Here is a 17253-nt window from a genome sequence, read left to right on the forward strand (position 1 = left end):
GTAACTAGTAGCACCATAAAGTTAAAGCTAACTATGAAAAAGAACAGTTAAGAATAAGAATAATTAACTTCACTGGGACAAGAACAGATTTGGGCTGAATCAATTGTGAAAGATTTACAGGAATATCGGTAGCCTCAAAGAAGAAGTATTTCAAACATTGTTGACATGTATACTGTTCAAAAGCAAGGAGTAGGGCAAATAAAGCCAGAACCCATTTAATGACAAAAGAAATATAAATTAAGACAAAGAAGAAAAAATGTGCTTATGACACATTAAGTAGAAAGCATAGTTGCAAACCAAGTGAATATAGAGGGTTTGAAGGGGAATTGAATAAATGTTTTTTGAAAAAAAATGAAGCAAGAGTATGAAAAGAGTAGTAATGAGCACTCTTGTTTTGGTTCCCAATTAGAGTCTAAAAAGGAATTTATTCAAAGGCAGAAAGCATTAGAAATACTGCAGAAAGGATTCAAGGGCATATCATGGGATGAAAGTAGATTGCAGGAGATGGTATGGTATTTCATGGAGAAATGAAGATTTGATGGAATTAAGTAATGAGGGGCCTGGATGGAGTAGATGGGAGGAAACTGTGAAATGATAAAGCATGATAGGTCACAGATTTACAGTAATTGGCAAGTGAAGTAAAAGTGACATGAGGGAGAATATTTTCACTTTCTACGCTGAAAGTTATTTATATAGATCTCACCTAAAACAGCCCTCTTTTCTAAGGAAAGATGTACTGTCCAAAACTGTTCATAATGCATACTTATCTCTTACCTTTCCAAATAAAATATAACAGGACTAATTTGTTTTAACATCCCTTTGAAAGTAGTAAGCTGCTAATGTCTACCTCCTATCTGTTCTTGTTTTACAACTTTGCTTTCTCATAAATTATTTACTCATCATTTCTCATGGTATCAATATTCTCAGCCTCAAGAGTTGTCTTTGCTAAATAACGCTAGAAATGTTACTGCTAGCATATTTTCAATAGAATAAGCAGCTGTAACTTTTTTGTTCCATTTCTACATGACTAGTTCCTATATTGCCTGTATTTCCATCTTTATCAGATGTAGTTTAATAACCTCTTGTAGATCCACCACAATAGTATGCCATGCATATGAAAAAATAATGTACTTGCCTTAGTACAACTGTGTTCACATGTTCTGTTTTCCTTCAGAATGTGTGAAATTATGAAAGTGTACAATTATCTTTTAATGTTTCATGAGTTATGAAATACCAGTGGAACACAATATTTAATGGGCACACAATAAACCAGCATTAACAGGAAGAAAGCTTGTAACAATTATCACAATGCATTGTTGTAATCCAATATTTGAAGAGTCACAAATTCTTTCATTGTATCTTGCAGGCAGCTGATGCCCTTGCTGTCCAACCATGGAGATCATTCTGAAATGCCGAAGACCTCGATGCAAATGTTGCACACCTTAAACATGCAAGGTGAGGACCTTCCACACTTGAACAAGAAAGTCCATTCTACTAAATCAGGCTAACACTTTAATGATGTGTTCTACTCTTTACAGGATTATGCAAGATTAGTCTTTCAAGTATATGAATAAGTTTTTCCTTACTAATTTTTCTCATCTTGTCCCTTTGCTTGTGAAAGGAATAATGTGGGCTACAGTACAGGCGCTTGGGTATACAAGTGACTTCTCCATCTTAAGCTTAGATCGTAATTGTTGACTGGCTAATTGATCATTAAAGCCTGACCGTATCGTCAAGGCATCCAGATTCATTTAAATTGAAAGTTTCCACTGCATCATAATAAGTGGGAAGCATACTGGACTCTTCTGTCTTCACAAACCCTTCACCTTTCTTTGTCCTTCATCCAGTGATGCTGAGATCACCTGAACATTGTTGCCCTAATTGAGATCAGCAACCATATCTGGAACTTTACTTGCTGAGCTCTGGCTGTGTAATATTAAGTTTTAACTTTTCATGATTTGAAATATACACCATAAAGGTAAGTTAAACTTGCTGTTCAGGCAGTATGTAAGCGTTCAATGTGACCTTCCTACAAAAATAACTGGCAAAATACAAAACTCACTGGTTTTCCTACAATATATTCCTGTGTATTCAATAGTTTTCGTTTAAAAAGGGATGAAGGATGTTTCTGTAGTATAATATCAGAAATGATCTTTTGTTCATGCATTTCTCCTTCTTGAAATAACATTTCTTTTTCTATTTGGAACTGTTCCAGTATGGTTTCTGCTTATTTGGGAGTTGGAGCAACAGACAGGCTCCACTGACTAATGTGCCAACTCAGTATTTGGAACCAATTCTGAATATCATTGAGTGCCTCCTATTATTGGGGTATGTTCAATATCAAGCAGGTATAAAATGACAGGTACCTATCAAAGAAAGTGTATGAGATTGCATGTGGTACATTACAAAAGAACACAAATAAGAGTAGGCTGTACTGCCTCAAGAGCTGGCTCAACATATAAAACGTTAATGTCTGATCCTGAACTCTACTTTTCTCACCAAATCTCAATAACTCTTATTTGTTCCAAAGATTCAGAATGCTCTGAGTGAAGAAATTGCTCCTCATTTAAGCCCCAAAGTAACCAAACATTTATATCTAGACTGTCTGAATTTTAGACATAAGTGTTTCACCAACTATTATATCAAAATTTTGTATGTTTCAGTGAAAAGTTTTATTTTGACAAGTACTTGGGTTTTCACTAACAAAGGAAATTTAGCAAAGATATAACTGATTTATTTGAGTTTTAACCAATAGTTTTGATTGTTTCTCATTTCTATTAGTGATGATGTAAATAGTTAATGGGAAAGCAAGTGCATCACAATTTTGGCTTCAAGAAAACATTGATTTGCCAGGTAATGTTCTGGAGACATGGGTATGAATCCTGAATTACAATTTTTAAAGAAAATCTGGAATTGAGTATAACATTGTTCATTGTCCAGAAAACCCACCTGACTCATTAATGTCCTTCAGGCAGTGAAGCTGCCATCCTCGCCTTGTCCAACCCACATGTGACTTCAGACCCACATCAATATGGTCTTAAACTACTCTTTTTACAATTTGGGTTAGGCACTGAATGCTGAGCAGGCCAGCAATGCCCAAATTCTGAGAGTGAATAGTTTTTAAAAAGTTATAATTCAGAGTGCTGTGAGCTATTCGTGCATCTACCATGTACTCAATAGCATATTATTACACTGGATAATTTTGTAAGTACGTGATGCCTTATTTAGATAATAAATATTCAAGGGAAGGGATTGACTACTGTCATGTCAAGTTCCTTGGCAAGATCACAATTTTAAAAAAAATTTCATTCAAGCTGAGTTGTTTATAAACAATTGATCCTAATTCATTGTATCTAGAAATCTGGTTTATCTAGATGGCATTGGTATTTCGAATATTTAGAAAATTTGTTTCAATAAATTGACTTTTGTAGTATGTTTAATTTGCCAAAGGGATAGTAAGCCAGGGAATTGTCAGATTCTTAGAGAAAAAGTGAAGATATGCCTACTTTGTTAATCTTTTATTCATTGTCCAATTGTTTTAATATAAGACCTGGCTAAGATATTACAGAATGTGGCAGCTAAGTGAGAAAAATTAATAATCCCTGCAGTGTTTGTCATTTGTGAAACTTTTACTAGTCAATTTGAAGGGCATTGTTTAATACAATTATTAAGGAGCTAAGCATGCTGTAAAGGTTTTTTTTGTGCTGCAGTTTGAGGTAGTTAATATATCACAATTAATCTGAATTTAATTTTCCCTTGTGTCTTGTGTTCTCTTACATGTTTCTGATGGGACTTCACCTGCTGCTGTCAACTTGACATGATTTTATGACACTTGTGTACTGTACTACGAATGATTTATTTTGATGGATTGTCTGTAAAAAATTTAAACATTAACAATGTGTTCTCTTTCCCACAAACTAAATTCTCTCTTTTATATTGAATAATTCTTGGCTTTCTGGGTATGTATGGTGTTTGGGGATTTTTATTTTAAAATGTAGGTCATATCTCTTCTCCAAGCCATAAGCGACACAAGACTAGTGATAGCCTAGGTGCCCTGGCACAGTATGGGGAGGACTCTTCAGATGAGGAAGACGACCGGCATAAGCGAGGTGGGAGATACAGACCTTCTGGAAATGCATCACGCAATATGTACCATCCCTATTTTCAGCATTCAATCCACCAACAGCATCCTCATCAACACCATCAGCAGCAGCAACATGGTTTACCCAGGTCTCAAAATTCCATGCCCTTCTGGATGGCACCCAATTAATATTGCAAATGTTGTAAATGTATCTTTGTCAATGTTCTCTTCACTCTGTGCAGCTAAACTACTATTGTACAAATCAGCCTGTGTGTGCTAGGTGCAGTACTATTACCCAATTTCTGAGGACACCTGGAATTAAATTTAATGGACCATCATAATCGAGTGGCTGGCTGTGTAATATTGGAAGATAGACTTTAATGAAAATTGCAGTTGAACCATCATATTTGGCATTTTTACAGGAATCCAGCTGCAGTATTGTGAAGAGTGAAGTCACAAATTCCAGAATTAAGGACAATGAAAACTCCAGATTTTTCCTGCTGGTACTTTGCAGAAGCATGATTTGTCCACCAATCTTATGTTGTAATTGGCAAGGATTTAGTGTGTTAAATATAGCCTGTAAAATAAAAGTATGTGAAAGAAGTGAGGTATAAAGTGTTGAAAACTAACTCCCTTCAAATTTGGTTTACAGACATTGAAACTGTGAAAGCAGCGTGGAGAATTAATCTATTTTGTTACTGAATTTTTAGATCAGTCACCATTTGCCATTGTTGGGCCTAATAAAATAAATTACAGACTTCATTCCTTTGGACAAAGTATATTTTTACAAAGTGATTGAGATAACAGTAGTCCTTTGAAATTAATGGTTAAACTGGGGTAGGTATTGTTAGTCAAACTTGCAGGAGCAGCTTTATAGCGAGCAATAGCATCACTTGTTTTGTTGCACTGAGACAGGCAGAACATCTGCATGCATTGAGCATGTCTGCAAACGACAGGCCGTGACACCACACTGCAAGCCTGACTTGGTTTTCAGCATAATTCTTTGCATATTAAGGATTGTCTAGCTACTGCTATCCAACTATAGTACCTACTGTTAAATATTCTTCCAAATGTGGGTTGGATGTGTATAGTTAGTATACCTTAATATTTGAGGAAATGGGTTATTTGAAGTGAAATTCTTTTATACTCCTAATTAGAAGTTGTTCAGTATTAGCTTAACATTGGATTATTCAGCAAGTGAAAAAGGATTTACACTGACAGGCATGCCTGGAAACTGTACAATTCTTTGCATCTTTTCCAACTCAGATAATAGTCGTGTGTTGGTTCATTTTGCAGAGCAATATCCTGACTAATAAGCCAACTTAGCTGTCAACTGTACAAAGCACTAATGGGTACATTCTTCATGGCAACACTATCAACATCTATTCTTATGCAGTAAAAAAACTGATTTTTTTTCCCTTTAATTTATATTTTTATTGTCCTGAGGAGTGCAAAATGAAAAGCTTACACAAATTGTTTTGGCAATATTCATTTTTGGAAGGACTGTATACTTTTTTTAAACAGTAAACTGCATTTGGTGATCCTTAGGTGCTACACCAAAACAACTGGAATGAATGCAAGTAGCCTCAAACAATGTGCATATTTGCTTTTTATTTTACAATATAAAAACTTGTGCCTTTGGGGTATAATTAATTTACAAAACTCAACTTGTGACTGTCTTCAGTCTACTCTCTCTCAGTATCTTTAACCCACAGTGTTTTTGGTGTTGCTTTCCGATTTGTGGTTTGTTGAAAAGTTTCAGAAAATCTGTTTCTAGCTTTGGCCCAATTTTTCTGTTTGTTGGATCTAAACAGTTGTACATCTTCAATGAAAAGTGATTCAGTGGCTCCTAAACCAGCTTGTGACTGATGAAGTTGAACTTGAATCTGAAATTACAGATATAACAAAGACAGCATTTAGGATTTAACAAGGAATTGGCATGCTTACAGCACACATGTCTGCCTTGCAATTTCTCAAGACGTAAATGTATTTTTAAATGATTACCTAAGAATAAAACATTCTTCAAACAAGTTACAATGTATACCACAATCCTGAAATGGTTTGGTTCGTAGGCCAAATATTTTGGAACTTATGCAGTTTTAATCATTGGCTATCACCACAGACACTGGTGTATTGCACCAGGCAAGCTCAATTCAGTCGGCATCTAAGGTGCAATTGTGAGCACGGTTCAATCAATAAAAATTAGTGGAGAAAATATGGATTGATTCATTTTGGTATCTGCCATTTCATCTACTCAGATTGCAAAACTGCTAAGTACACTAATACACACAAATCTTCCAATAGTATAGAACGTGAAACTTTCCTAAACTATATTTTCCTGCTGAACCATTAGAAGCTCAAATACTTCTATGGCTTGGTAAATGCACTGTGGCAGTCTACCAACATGTTTAAGCAGCTGTTAAGCAATGGCTTAGTGGTATAATCTCTAGACTATTAGTCCAGAAACTCAGCTGTTTTTGTGACCCTTGAATGAATCTGGCTATGATGGGAAAATTAAATATCTACAGATGACCATGAAACCATTGCTGATTGAAAAGCTCATAGCTCATTCTCTTTTAGGGAAGAAAATGTGCTACCCTTGCCTGGTCTGAATATGTGACTTCATACCCACAGCAATGTTGTTGACTCTCAACTGCCTGATGTAATAGCCTAGCAAGTCACTCACTTCAAGGGGAGCTAGGGATAGGATAATAAATGCCTATGATGGACAAATGAAAAAAATGTTAACATTTATACAATGAGTTGCATTACAACTAATAGGCAAGTTGACTTTAAAGCATATTAGAATCCCTACAGTGCAGAAAAGCCATTTGGCTCAGCAAGTCCACAGTGACCCTCCAAAGAGTGACCCACCCAATCCTGCATTTACCATAGCGAACCCACCTAGCCTCCATCCCTGAAAACCATGGGCAATTTTAGCATAGCCAATCCACCTACTCTGTACATCTCTGAACGGGGAGGAAACCTATGCAGACATGGGGAGAATGTGCAAACTCCACATGGTCACTCAAGGCTGGAATCAAACCCGGATCCCTAATGCTTAAGGCACTGTCCAGGATGGTACAGCCGTTATGTCGCCCATTAAGTCTAGTAATAAAAAATAAATCACTCATTTCCAATTCATTTCTCTCTATGACAGAATAAATGGAAATTATAGAAAGCTCATTAATATGTAACAACTTGTTTAAATGTTTAGTTTTATGTCTCTCAATTTCCTAATTTGTTTTGATCCAAAAGGCAATTTCTAACCGTTACCTGTGTAGTAAGGCAAAGACAACTTACCGGCTCTTTAATCCCACAACTCTCTTTGCCAAGTCCTTCACCTTTCTTCCAGCCCATCTTTTCCAGCATCTTTCTCCCTTTATTGCTGTCACAGATTTCCCTAAGATGATAAACCTGATTATGTGAGTGCATAATTTACTATTTTGATAATAAGGTTATATCCTTAGACCAGTACCCAATCTCCCTCAGATTGTGGAGAAGCAGGTGGAGTATATCCTGGACAGTCACATGCAGGACCTTTTCTCCAACTTATGCAATTCTATTTTGAAAGCAATAGTTGAATCTATCTCCATTAGCATTCTCTGATTTTCAGCCCTAATGCCAATCGGAATAGAAGTAAAAGGTCAATTGACCAAATAGGGTCTTCCTTAAAAGGGTAATGCCCGTGGTGATTTTTCTCTCACCAAGGAAAAATAGCAAAATTCTATTGGAAACTTGATCAGAAACAGTCAAGATCATTTTGGTAAGCAGTTTATATTCTCTGCTGGAACTGAACAAGGGTGCATTTGGTAAATTCTGAAATTTTCAACAACTTGCAGAGTGAATTACATACTTACACATTGACTGAAGCAGGAGCATCATCTCTTTTATAGATACCATCACTTCCAACAAGCTGTCTGCGATTGGCAGCTCGATCCTTGTACATAGAGTTCTTTAACGTTTCACATCCTTCATATGCACTATTCTAAATTTTAAATGGCAACAAGTTTAATAAACTGTTTAAAATGAACATTTCAGAAACAGCATCACATTCTCTGTTGTACATAATCCCCTATGAACACCAAGTTTAGTTTACATAAGAACTAGAAGTTGGAGTTGACAATTCAGCCCCTCAAGCCTGTACCATTTAATACAATTTCATATTGGCCTCAGTTCCACTTTTCTGCCTGCTTACCCTTCAACTAATTACGAATTTAAAAATCTTGTCTATCGCTTAAAATTTACTCTATGTCTCATTATTTATCATACTTAGGTAGTGGATTTCTTAGATTCACAAACCTTGAAGAGAATTTCTCCTAGAGTCAGAGATGTACTTTGGGCCAACTCGTTCATGTGACCAGATATTCTAACCTAATCTAGTCCGATTTGCCAGCACTTGGCCCACATCTGTCTAAACCCTGCCTGTTCATACAACATTTAAAATACATTTGGATGGGTGTAATTGTACCCGCCTCCACCACTTCCTCTAGCAGCTCATTCCATACATGTACCACCCTCTGTCCCTTAGGTCTCTTATATCCTTCCCCTCTCACCCTAAATATGCCCTTATGCCCTCTAGTTCGGGACTCCCTCACCCCAAGGAAAAGACTTTCTCTATTTATCCTATCCATGCCCCCCATGATTTTATAAAGCTCAGTCTATTATGCTCCAGGAAAAACAGCCCCAGCCTATCCTTATAGCTCAAACCCTCCAAACCTGGTCACATTCTTATAAATCTTTTCTAAACCCTTTTTAAGTTTCCTTCCTATAGGAGGGAGACCAAAATTGCACACACTATTCCAAAAGTGCCCTAACCAATGTCCTGTACAGCAGCAATATGACGTCCAAACTTGTACACTCAATACTCTGACCATAGAGGAAAGCATGCCAAATACCTTCCTTATTATCCTGTCTACCTGCGACTCCACTTTGAAACAATTATGAACCTGCATGCCAAGGTCTCTTTGTTCAGCAACACTCCCCAGAACCTGACCATTAAGTGTATATGTCCTGCCCTGATTTGCCTTTCCAAGGTGCAGCACCTCACATTTATCTAAATTTAACTCCATCTGCCACTCCTTGGCCCAGTGGCCTATCTGATCAAGATCCTGTTGCACTGTCCACTACATCTCCAATTTTGGTGTCATCTGCAAACTTACTAACTATACCTCCTATGTTCACATCCAAATCTTCATCTATGTTAAGTCTTCTACCCTTTTTCCAAAAACTATGACCTCTTGTTTTAGATTGCCCAACATGAGGAAACATCTCTACATCTATTTTGTCAATCTCCTTTAGCATCTTTTATACCTCAGTTAAATACCCTTTTATACTTCTAAACTTCAAAGTATAGGCCTAAACTATTCAATCTCTCAAAATAAATCCCTTATCTCTAGAACTAATCTAATGAACTTCCTCCAATGCATCTACATTCCTCCTCAAGGGGACAAACATGTCTGCAGTAAGCACAGAGTCATTCAGCATAGAAACAGGCCTTTGGCCCACCATGGTGACAAATACGAATCCCATTTATGTACACTTGGTCCATGGCTACTTTGTCCCAGCATTTCAATGTGATCAGATACTACTAAAATGTTGAAACAGTGCCTCCTCCACCACCTTCTCAGGCAACATGTTCTACAGATCTAACAGCCACTGGGTGAAATGTTATTTTCCTCAGAGTTACCTGTAACCACTTGCTCTTCGCCTTATAAACTTATGCCCTCTGGTCTTAGACATGCCTGCCATAGGGAAGAGATTCTCATGATCTACTTGGTCTATGCCTCTCATGATTTTGTATCCCTCAATCAGATTCCCCCTCAGCCTCCTCTGCTTCAAGGAAAACATACCCAGCTTCTCCAGTCACTCCACAAAACAGACATCATCCCAGACAACATCCTAGTGAATCTCCTCTGCACAGTGTAATCACATTGTTCCGACAGTGTAGCAACCAGAATTGCACACAGTATTCCACCTGTGGTCTAACCAAAGTTTTATAAAGTTGTAACAAGATTTCCTTGCTCCTATATTCTACACCCTAGATAATTCTATATGCCTTCCTCACCACATTGTTTACCCCTGCTGACACTTTCAGGGATCTATGGACGTATACTCCAGTTCCTTTGTTCCTCTGTACTCGTTAGCGGGATTGTGTCTCTTTCCATCGTCATACCTCCCAAAATACATTATCTTGCTCTTATCAGAATGAAGTTCCACCTGCTCTGCGCAATTTACTAGCTAATAACAGATTGTAGCCTGAGACCATTCTCCTCACTATAACACTTGCAATGTTCATATCATCTGCAAACTTACTCTTCCAAGTGTTAATATACATAAACAGCAAGGATCCCAGTACTGATGCCCATGGCACACCACTGATCACAAGCTTCAATTCCAAAAGCAACCTTCCATCATCACTCTTTGCCTTCAATTTTTAAGCCAATTTTGGATCTAGTTTGCTAACTTGCCTTGGATCTGGTGGGTTCTTCATCATCGATACATTTAATCATCTTTTCAAAAAACTCAATTAAATCAGTCAGGATCTCCCTCCAACAAATCCATGCCTACTGTCTCTGATCAATTCCTGCCTTTCCAAGTATTGATTAATCCTGTCCTTCAGAATTTTTTTTCCAGTAAGTTCCCTAAAGACCAGTTAGTTGGATATGATTAGATTAGATTAGTTTACTTACAGTGTGGAAACAAACCCTTCGGCCCAACAAGTTCATACCGACCCTCCAAAGAGCAACCCACCCAGACCCATTCCCCTACATTTACCCCTTCACCTAACACTATAGGCAATTTAGCATGACCAAGTCACCTGACCTGCACACCTTTGGACTGTGGGAGGAAACTGGAGCACCTGGAGGAAACCCACACAGACACGGAGAATGTGCAAACTCTACACAGACAGTTGTCCGAGGCAGGAATAGAACCCAGGTCTCTGGCACTGTGAGGCAGCAGTGCTAACCACCGTTCCGCTCACAGTATATCTGAGCTAATCACCTGGCCTATCCTTTCTACCCTTCTTCAACAAAGGAACCACACTGGCTATCGTCCAGTCATCTGGTACTTTACCTGTGACCAGTGGAGTATTAAATATATCAGTCAGGGACTAGCAATCTCTTCCCTTGCTTCCCATAGCAGCCTGGGATATGTCTCATCAGATTCTGGGAATTAATGCACCTACCTGTATGCCCATCTAAACATCCTAGAACCTCATCATCTCAACTGATATACCAGATACAAATGTCTTTCTCCTGTGAATACAAATGAGAAGTATTCACTGAAATTCTCAGCCACTGGTTCCATGCAGCTAGGATGGACCCGTGGACACAGCCTTAAAATTAGAGGGGGTGAATTCAGAACAGAAATGCAGAGACATTTCTTCAGCCAGAGAGTGGTGGGCCTGTGGAATTCATTGCCGCAGAGTGCAGTGGAGGCCGGGACGCTAAATGTCTTCAAGGCAGAGATTGGTAGATTCTTGATGTCTCGAGGAATTAAGGGCTACGGGGAGAATGCGGGTAAGTGGAGTTGAAATGCCCATCAGCCACGATTGAATGGCAGAGTGGACTCGATGGGCTGAATGGCCTTACTTCCACTCCTATGTCTTATGCACAGGTTGCCCCTTTGGTCTCTAATAGGTCCCACCCTTTCCCTGATACTTCTTACCCTTCACATTCTATAAAAAGCCTTCCCATCTTCCTTTATCCCATCTGCCAAATATATTTCATGGCCCCTCTTTGCTCTCTCAATTTCCTTTTCAAGCAACCTTCTGCACCCTCTATACTTTTGAAAGATCTACCCTGTTTTTAACACACTGTACCTGACATATGCTTCCTTTTTTATTTAATTTATCAAGCTAATCAACACCTGTTGAAATCCAGGTTTCCCTGGATCTGCTGCCCTTCCCTTCATCATTAGTGGGACATGCTAGCCCTGAATCTAAATATACCACTTTTAAAAGACTTCCATTTTCCAAATGTAGACTTACCTGCAAGGTTCCCAGTCTATGTTTGCCAGATTCTGTCTAATGACATTGAAGTTAGCCTTCCCCCAGTTTAGACACTTTTGTGCTATCCTTATCCCTTTCTCTAATGACCTTCAAAACTTAGTTATGGTCAATATCTCCAAAATGTTCACCCAGTGAAATGTCAATCACTTGACTGGATTCTTTTCCTTGGATTAGGTCAAGTGCTGCCCCATCTCTAGTGAAACAATGTACTGGCATAAAAATCTCTCCTTGATACTTTAAAAGTTCCATCCCTAATTCTTTCACACTAATGCAATCCTAGTAAAGTCCCTACAACTATAACCTTGTTTCTCTCACACCTTTCTGTCATTTGCCTACATAGCTGCTCCTCTTATCATGCTCAGACAATTGGAAGGCCCGTATTATAATCCCAGTAAGGCAATCACCCCTATTTTCTTAGCTCTACCCAAATGGCCTCATTTGAAGGCTCTTCTTGGAGGCCCTGTCTCATTACTGCAGTGACGGTTTCCTCTATCAATAATGCAATGCCCCACCTCTCTTACATAATGTCTGAAACTTTTATAACACGGAATGTTGAGCTGCCAGTCCTGTCCTTCCTTCAACTCAGTGACTGCAACAGTATCATATACCCACAAGCTCAGCAATGCTCAGTATCACCATTTCACCAGTTCAGCATTAAAATAAATACAATTTTAGTCCATCTATATGCCTTATTCTGCCCTTGTCTTCTCCCCCTAGTGGAGTCTCCTAGCATTCCTATATCTGTTTGGATCTTGCTCCCAACTTTACACCTGCTGTGCCCATCCCTTTGCCAAAAGAGTTTAAAACCATCTCAGCAGGGTTGTTGGACCCATTCCAGTTCAGGTACAGTCCATTCAGCTTGTAAAGGTCCCACCTACCCCAGAAGCTGTTATGGAAAATAAAGAGCATGAAAGCATGAGAAAGGCTAAAGCATGAAAACCACTGGTGATCTGTTAAAAGGAGTCTGTGGAGTGCTACACTTGTCAAAAGGTCATTGTGGCAGGATGGGATAAGAATAGTGGAATTCCCCTACACCAATTAGCAGAGTCAGGTTGGGGCTGAAAGGTCACTGTGATGGGATGAGATAACAACAGTTAGTAAAGTCAGCCTCCCCTGCTACATATCATCATGGCAGGTTGGAACAGGTTGTGACAATACATATTTAGGACATGACATTAAATATTTAATTAATAGTTAGTAGAGTCAGCCTGCTTGAGACCCTTGTGGCAGAACATGCCATTAAACATTTAATCAGTAGTTAGTAGGGTCGGCCTGGGACAGGAGACCATTGTGGTTGATGGAGTAGTAAAATACCTAATCATAACAATAGAATAGTATTAAGTAGGGTTTAGGATGGAATATCATTATGGCAGAGGTGATAGCAAAATATCTAATCGTGACATGAGAATAATATTAAGTAAAACGTAGAAAAAACTATAGTGCCAGAAGTAGAGAGATAATAGAAACTAACATTATTTGTTTATTGTATATCTGGAGTGAGGTAATTCTGACTAACACAGTTGGACATGCTAATAAGCTAACAAAAACAGATAACGAAAAGGTACAGAGAGCCACGGACCATGAGGTTCCGAGTATCACGGCTTTTCTGTTTGCAAATAAAAGACCTACTTCTTGAAGAACTTCCACACCTCCTGGTGACTCTCTACATTTTCTCCACGACACTGTCTCAATGATTCAAAAATCTAAAGCCTTTCCTTGAAAACCATCCCTTTAGTCACGAATTCACCTGGCTGGTCTTCCTAGTCCTATACACAGTAGCACGTGGCACTAGAAGTAATCCACAGATTAAAACCTCTCTCTTCCTCACTAGCCTATTACCTAACTCTCTAAAATCTGCTGCAGAACTTTTTTATTTTACCTATGTCATTGGTACTGATATTTCATGACTTCTGGCTTTTCACCCTCCTTCAGAATGCCCTAAGCTGCTCTGAAACACACCCACTCCTAGCGCCAGAGAAGCAGCTGACCATTTGGGAGTCTTGTTTACTGCCACAGAATTGCCTGTCAGTTCCCCATATAACCGAGTCCCTACCACTCTCCCAGTCTTTTTCCTCCCCAACTGTTCAGCACAACTAACCATAGTGCCACAGACTTAGCTGTTGCTGCTTTCCCTGAGAAGCCACCCCCAACAACAATATCCAACACATGATATCTGTTTAAGGTGTGAATGGGAACAGAGGGCTCCTGCACTGCCTGCCCACACTACTCGTCCTCCTGGTGAACAGCTACTGCTTTTCTGTCTGTGTAGCCCTTAGCTGTGGTGTGACTAACTCGCGAATCATCTTATCTACGACATCCTCAGCATCGTGGATATTCCATAGTGAGTCCACCTGCAGCTCCAGCCACTCCATATGGTCAATCTGGAGCTGAAGCTGAACATATTTTCTGCATACATGGCCACTTCCCTACTTTTATACTCGATTCCTTTCGCAATAAATATCAAAATTCTATTTAAATTTAAATTGAGGACCAAACTGCCATAATCCATATCTTTTACAATAATTTAAATTGTGAACTGGTGAATCAGTTTTGATTTAATTCATAGGGTCTATTTTATACCATTCGGATCAAGAGCACTAAACATACTAAAGATTACTGGTTGAGGAGATAACTGTATCATTGAGAGAGATCAAAGAGTACAAAAGAGTTGAAAAGGAAGGGCAGATGACGGCAGTTAGGTAGAGCACAATAAGTGGGCGCCATAAAGTACAAAACAAAAGGACAATGATTACATGAGCAGGCAGAACTGGCAGCTGGACTTCAAATGTGAGGAAGTACAAGCTCATCCATGTAGCAAGGAAGAAAGACAAATCAAATCGAGAAAGACTAGTAACTGTGAAGTCACAAGATATACCGAAATTCATTTGTACAGCTGCAAAAGTAATAGAAGCTAATGAAATCTAATTGCTAGAGGCAAGGGCTGGAATGCAATAAGGAAGAAGTTATGCTTTAATTGTAAATATCCTTGTTCAGTCTCCATTTGAGCTCAGTTTTGGGCACTGCACCCCACTTCGGATACAATAATCATGGAGGGGCTCTGACAAGCTGAAATGGAAAAGAGAATCGTGGAAAATGAGGGGAAATTAAGGGTAAAACAACTAAATATGTGAGAAAGCCTGACCAGAATAGTGATGGCAGCCAAAACCAATCAGGTTATATCATAAATTTTGTAATTTGGATCTGCAGAAGATAGTTTTCTTGGCTAGTACTGTACAGCTTTCATGTAAATTAAGTTACTTCCATTGCACTCATTTGAAATGCAACATGCAAGCATATTTTCTTTGCAATCTTGAGATCATTCAGTTTTAAAGGCTTTTTTTAAATTAATAAAAAGAGATTAATACATTTTCTAGTGCTCGACTTCTAATACTGTGACCACAAACTTCATAACCACCTGATGGAAACAAACAAAAACATACCTGCAACCCATACTTGATCTGAATCTGTTTTAGTTCTTGGCGTCGTAATTTATCTTTGTCCTGCTTGCTCAGCACTGGAATAGCTAAATAAAATTGAAAACAAATGCAGCATTTCAATCTATCTGAATGACTAATTTGGATATTAAAGACAGCATAATAATTAGATTCGGCACCAAGGTAGTTACAATCAGAAGAGCCAGGAGCAGGCAATTTAACCCTTTAATACAATCATGGCTGATCTTATCTTGGCCTCAACTCCACCTTCCCACCCACTCTTCAAAAACCTTCTACCCATTACTAATTAAAAATGTCTATCTCCTTCTGACATTTACTCAATGTCCGAATATTCATTGTCCTCTGAGGCAGTGAATTCCACAGATTCACAACCTTTTCAGAGAGCTAACTGTGCCTTAAATGGCCCTAAATATCCATGCCTTCCTGACTCCTTTTCTTCTTCTACCTTTGGCTTTTCATCTTCTCTTGCTGAATATTTTTTTGGATTCCACCATTCTGCCAGATTAGTTTAAAACCCTCCCCATGAGCACTAACAAACCTCACAGATGTTGGTCCCATTGCGGTTCAGGTGCTAACTGTCCATCTTGAACAGGTGCTACTGCCTCCAAAAGCAATCCATTGTCCTATAAATCTAAAGCTCTCGCTCCAACACCAATCTTTCTAGCCATGTATTCATCTGTACTGATCTTGTATTCTTACGCTCAACATGCACATGACACTAGAAATAATCCAGAGATTACCTGTTCTTTAATTTACTATCTAGCTCCTTAAATTCTGTTATCAGTACCTCATCCCTTTTCCTACCTATGTGTTTGGTACCAATATGTACCACATCTCCTTTTGCTCTGTCTGTTTCCTCTCCACTACCAGCACTATCCCCTCCTCCCCCCAACATACCATCATGAAGTCTCTTCTACTATCCCAGGAACACCTGTCTGTTCTTACAAATGAATCCCCCTACTACTATAGCCCTGCCATTCTTCCTCCTCTCGAGTAAGATACCCACCTGTGAAGAAATTTGGCTGCCACTACTTTTCCCTGCCCAGTCACCCTGCCGAACAGTATCAAAAATGACATATCTGTTTGAAAGCGGAATGGCCAAAGGGGATCCCTGCACTACCTCCATTCCTCTACACTGCCTGGTGATCACACATGCTATTTCTGCCTTTTCAATCTGTACCTGTAGCATGACCACTTAACTGAATCTGCTAACCACAATTTGCTCAGCATCGCAGATGCTCCACACTGAATTCACCTGCAGCTCCAGCTCCAAAATGCTGTTTCCCTGTAGCTGCAGGTAGGCACATTTCTTGCACATACTGTCACCAGGGATAACTGAAGCTTCCATGATTTGCTACATAGCCAGGCGGAACATATCACAGGTGTGAGCTCTGCTGCCAATACCTATTTTAAGACCAAGACTCTTTTCTGAATAAACATTATGCTTATGTAAGAATACTTACATTACGTTCCTTTCACTCACTGTACTTCCTTACCCTACCATGCTTACTTATTATTCCTTTGTTCTACTGGCCCTGATCTTCACTTATACAAAAAGTGAGGTGATGCATTTTGGAAGGTCTAATGCAGGAGGAAAGTATGCAGTAAATGATGGAACCCTTAGAAGCATTAATGTACAGACAGATCCATAGTTACTAGAAAGTGGTGACACAAATGAACAACTTGGTGAAGAAAATATATGG

The 17253-nt window shown here is 38.9% G+C and overlaps 2 protein-coding genes across 6 annotated transcripts in view; one reads left to right on the forward strand and one right to left on the reverse strand.

Moving 5' to 3' along the window:
• The window catches only part of LOC132822447 (KH homology domain-containing protein 4-like), a 71467-nt gene extending 67045 nt beyond the window's left edge, over positions 1 to 4422 (forward strand). For 3 of the 5 annotated variants that reach the window (XM_060835828.1, XM_060835842.1, XM_060835835.1), the window contains 2 exons: positions 1367 to 1455; positions 3999 to 4422. In XM_060835828.1, coding sequence (XP_060691811.1) covers positions 1367 to 1455; positions 3999 to 4270 — 361 coding nt within the window. In that variant the 3' untranslated portion in view covers positions 4271 to 4422. The other 2 variants (XM_060835848.1, XM_060835854.1) reach the window with 2 other exon arrangements.
• A 1089-nt stretch (positions 4423 to 5511) lies between these two features.
• Positions 5512 to 17253, reverse strand: part of aggf1 (angiogenic factor with G patch and FHA domains 1) — a 56788-nt gene continuing 45046 nt past the window's right edge. The window contains exons 13-16 of the mRNA XM_060835819.1: positions 15536 to 15618; positions 7942 to 8069; positions 7385 to 7484; positions 5512 to 5967 (exon numbers count right to left, since the gene is read on the reverse strand). Coding sequence (XP_060691802.1) covers positions 5767 to 5967; positions 7385 to 7484; positions 7942 to 8069; positions 15536 to 15618 — 512 coding nt within the window. The 3' untranslated portion in view covers positions 5512 to 5766. The remainder of the gene's footprint in view (positions 5968 to 7384; positions 7485 to 7941; positions 8070 to 15535; positions 15619 to 17253) is intronic.

This window comes from Hemiscyllium ocellatum, chromosome 2 (genome assembly GCF_020745735.1).
Source record: "Hemiscyllium ocellatum isolate sHemOce1 chromosome 2, sHemOce1.pat.X.cur, whole genome shotgun sequence".
Classification (NCBI taxonomy): Eukaryota; Metazoa; Chordata; class Chondrichthyes; order Orectolobiformes; family Hemiscylliidae; genus Hemiscyllium; species Hemiscyllium ocellatum.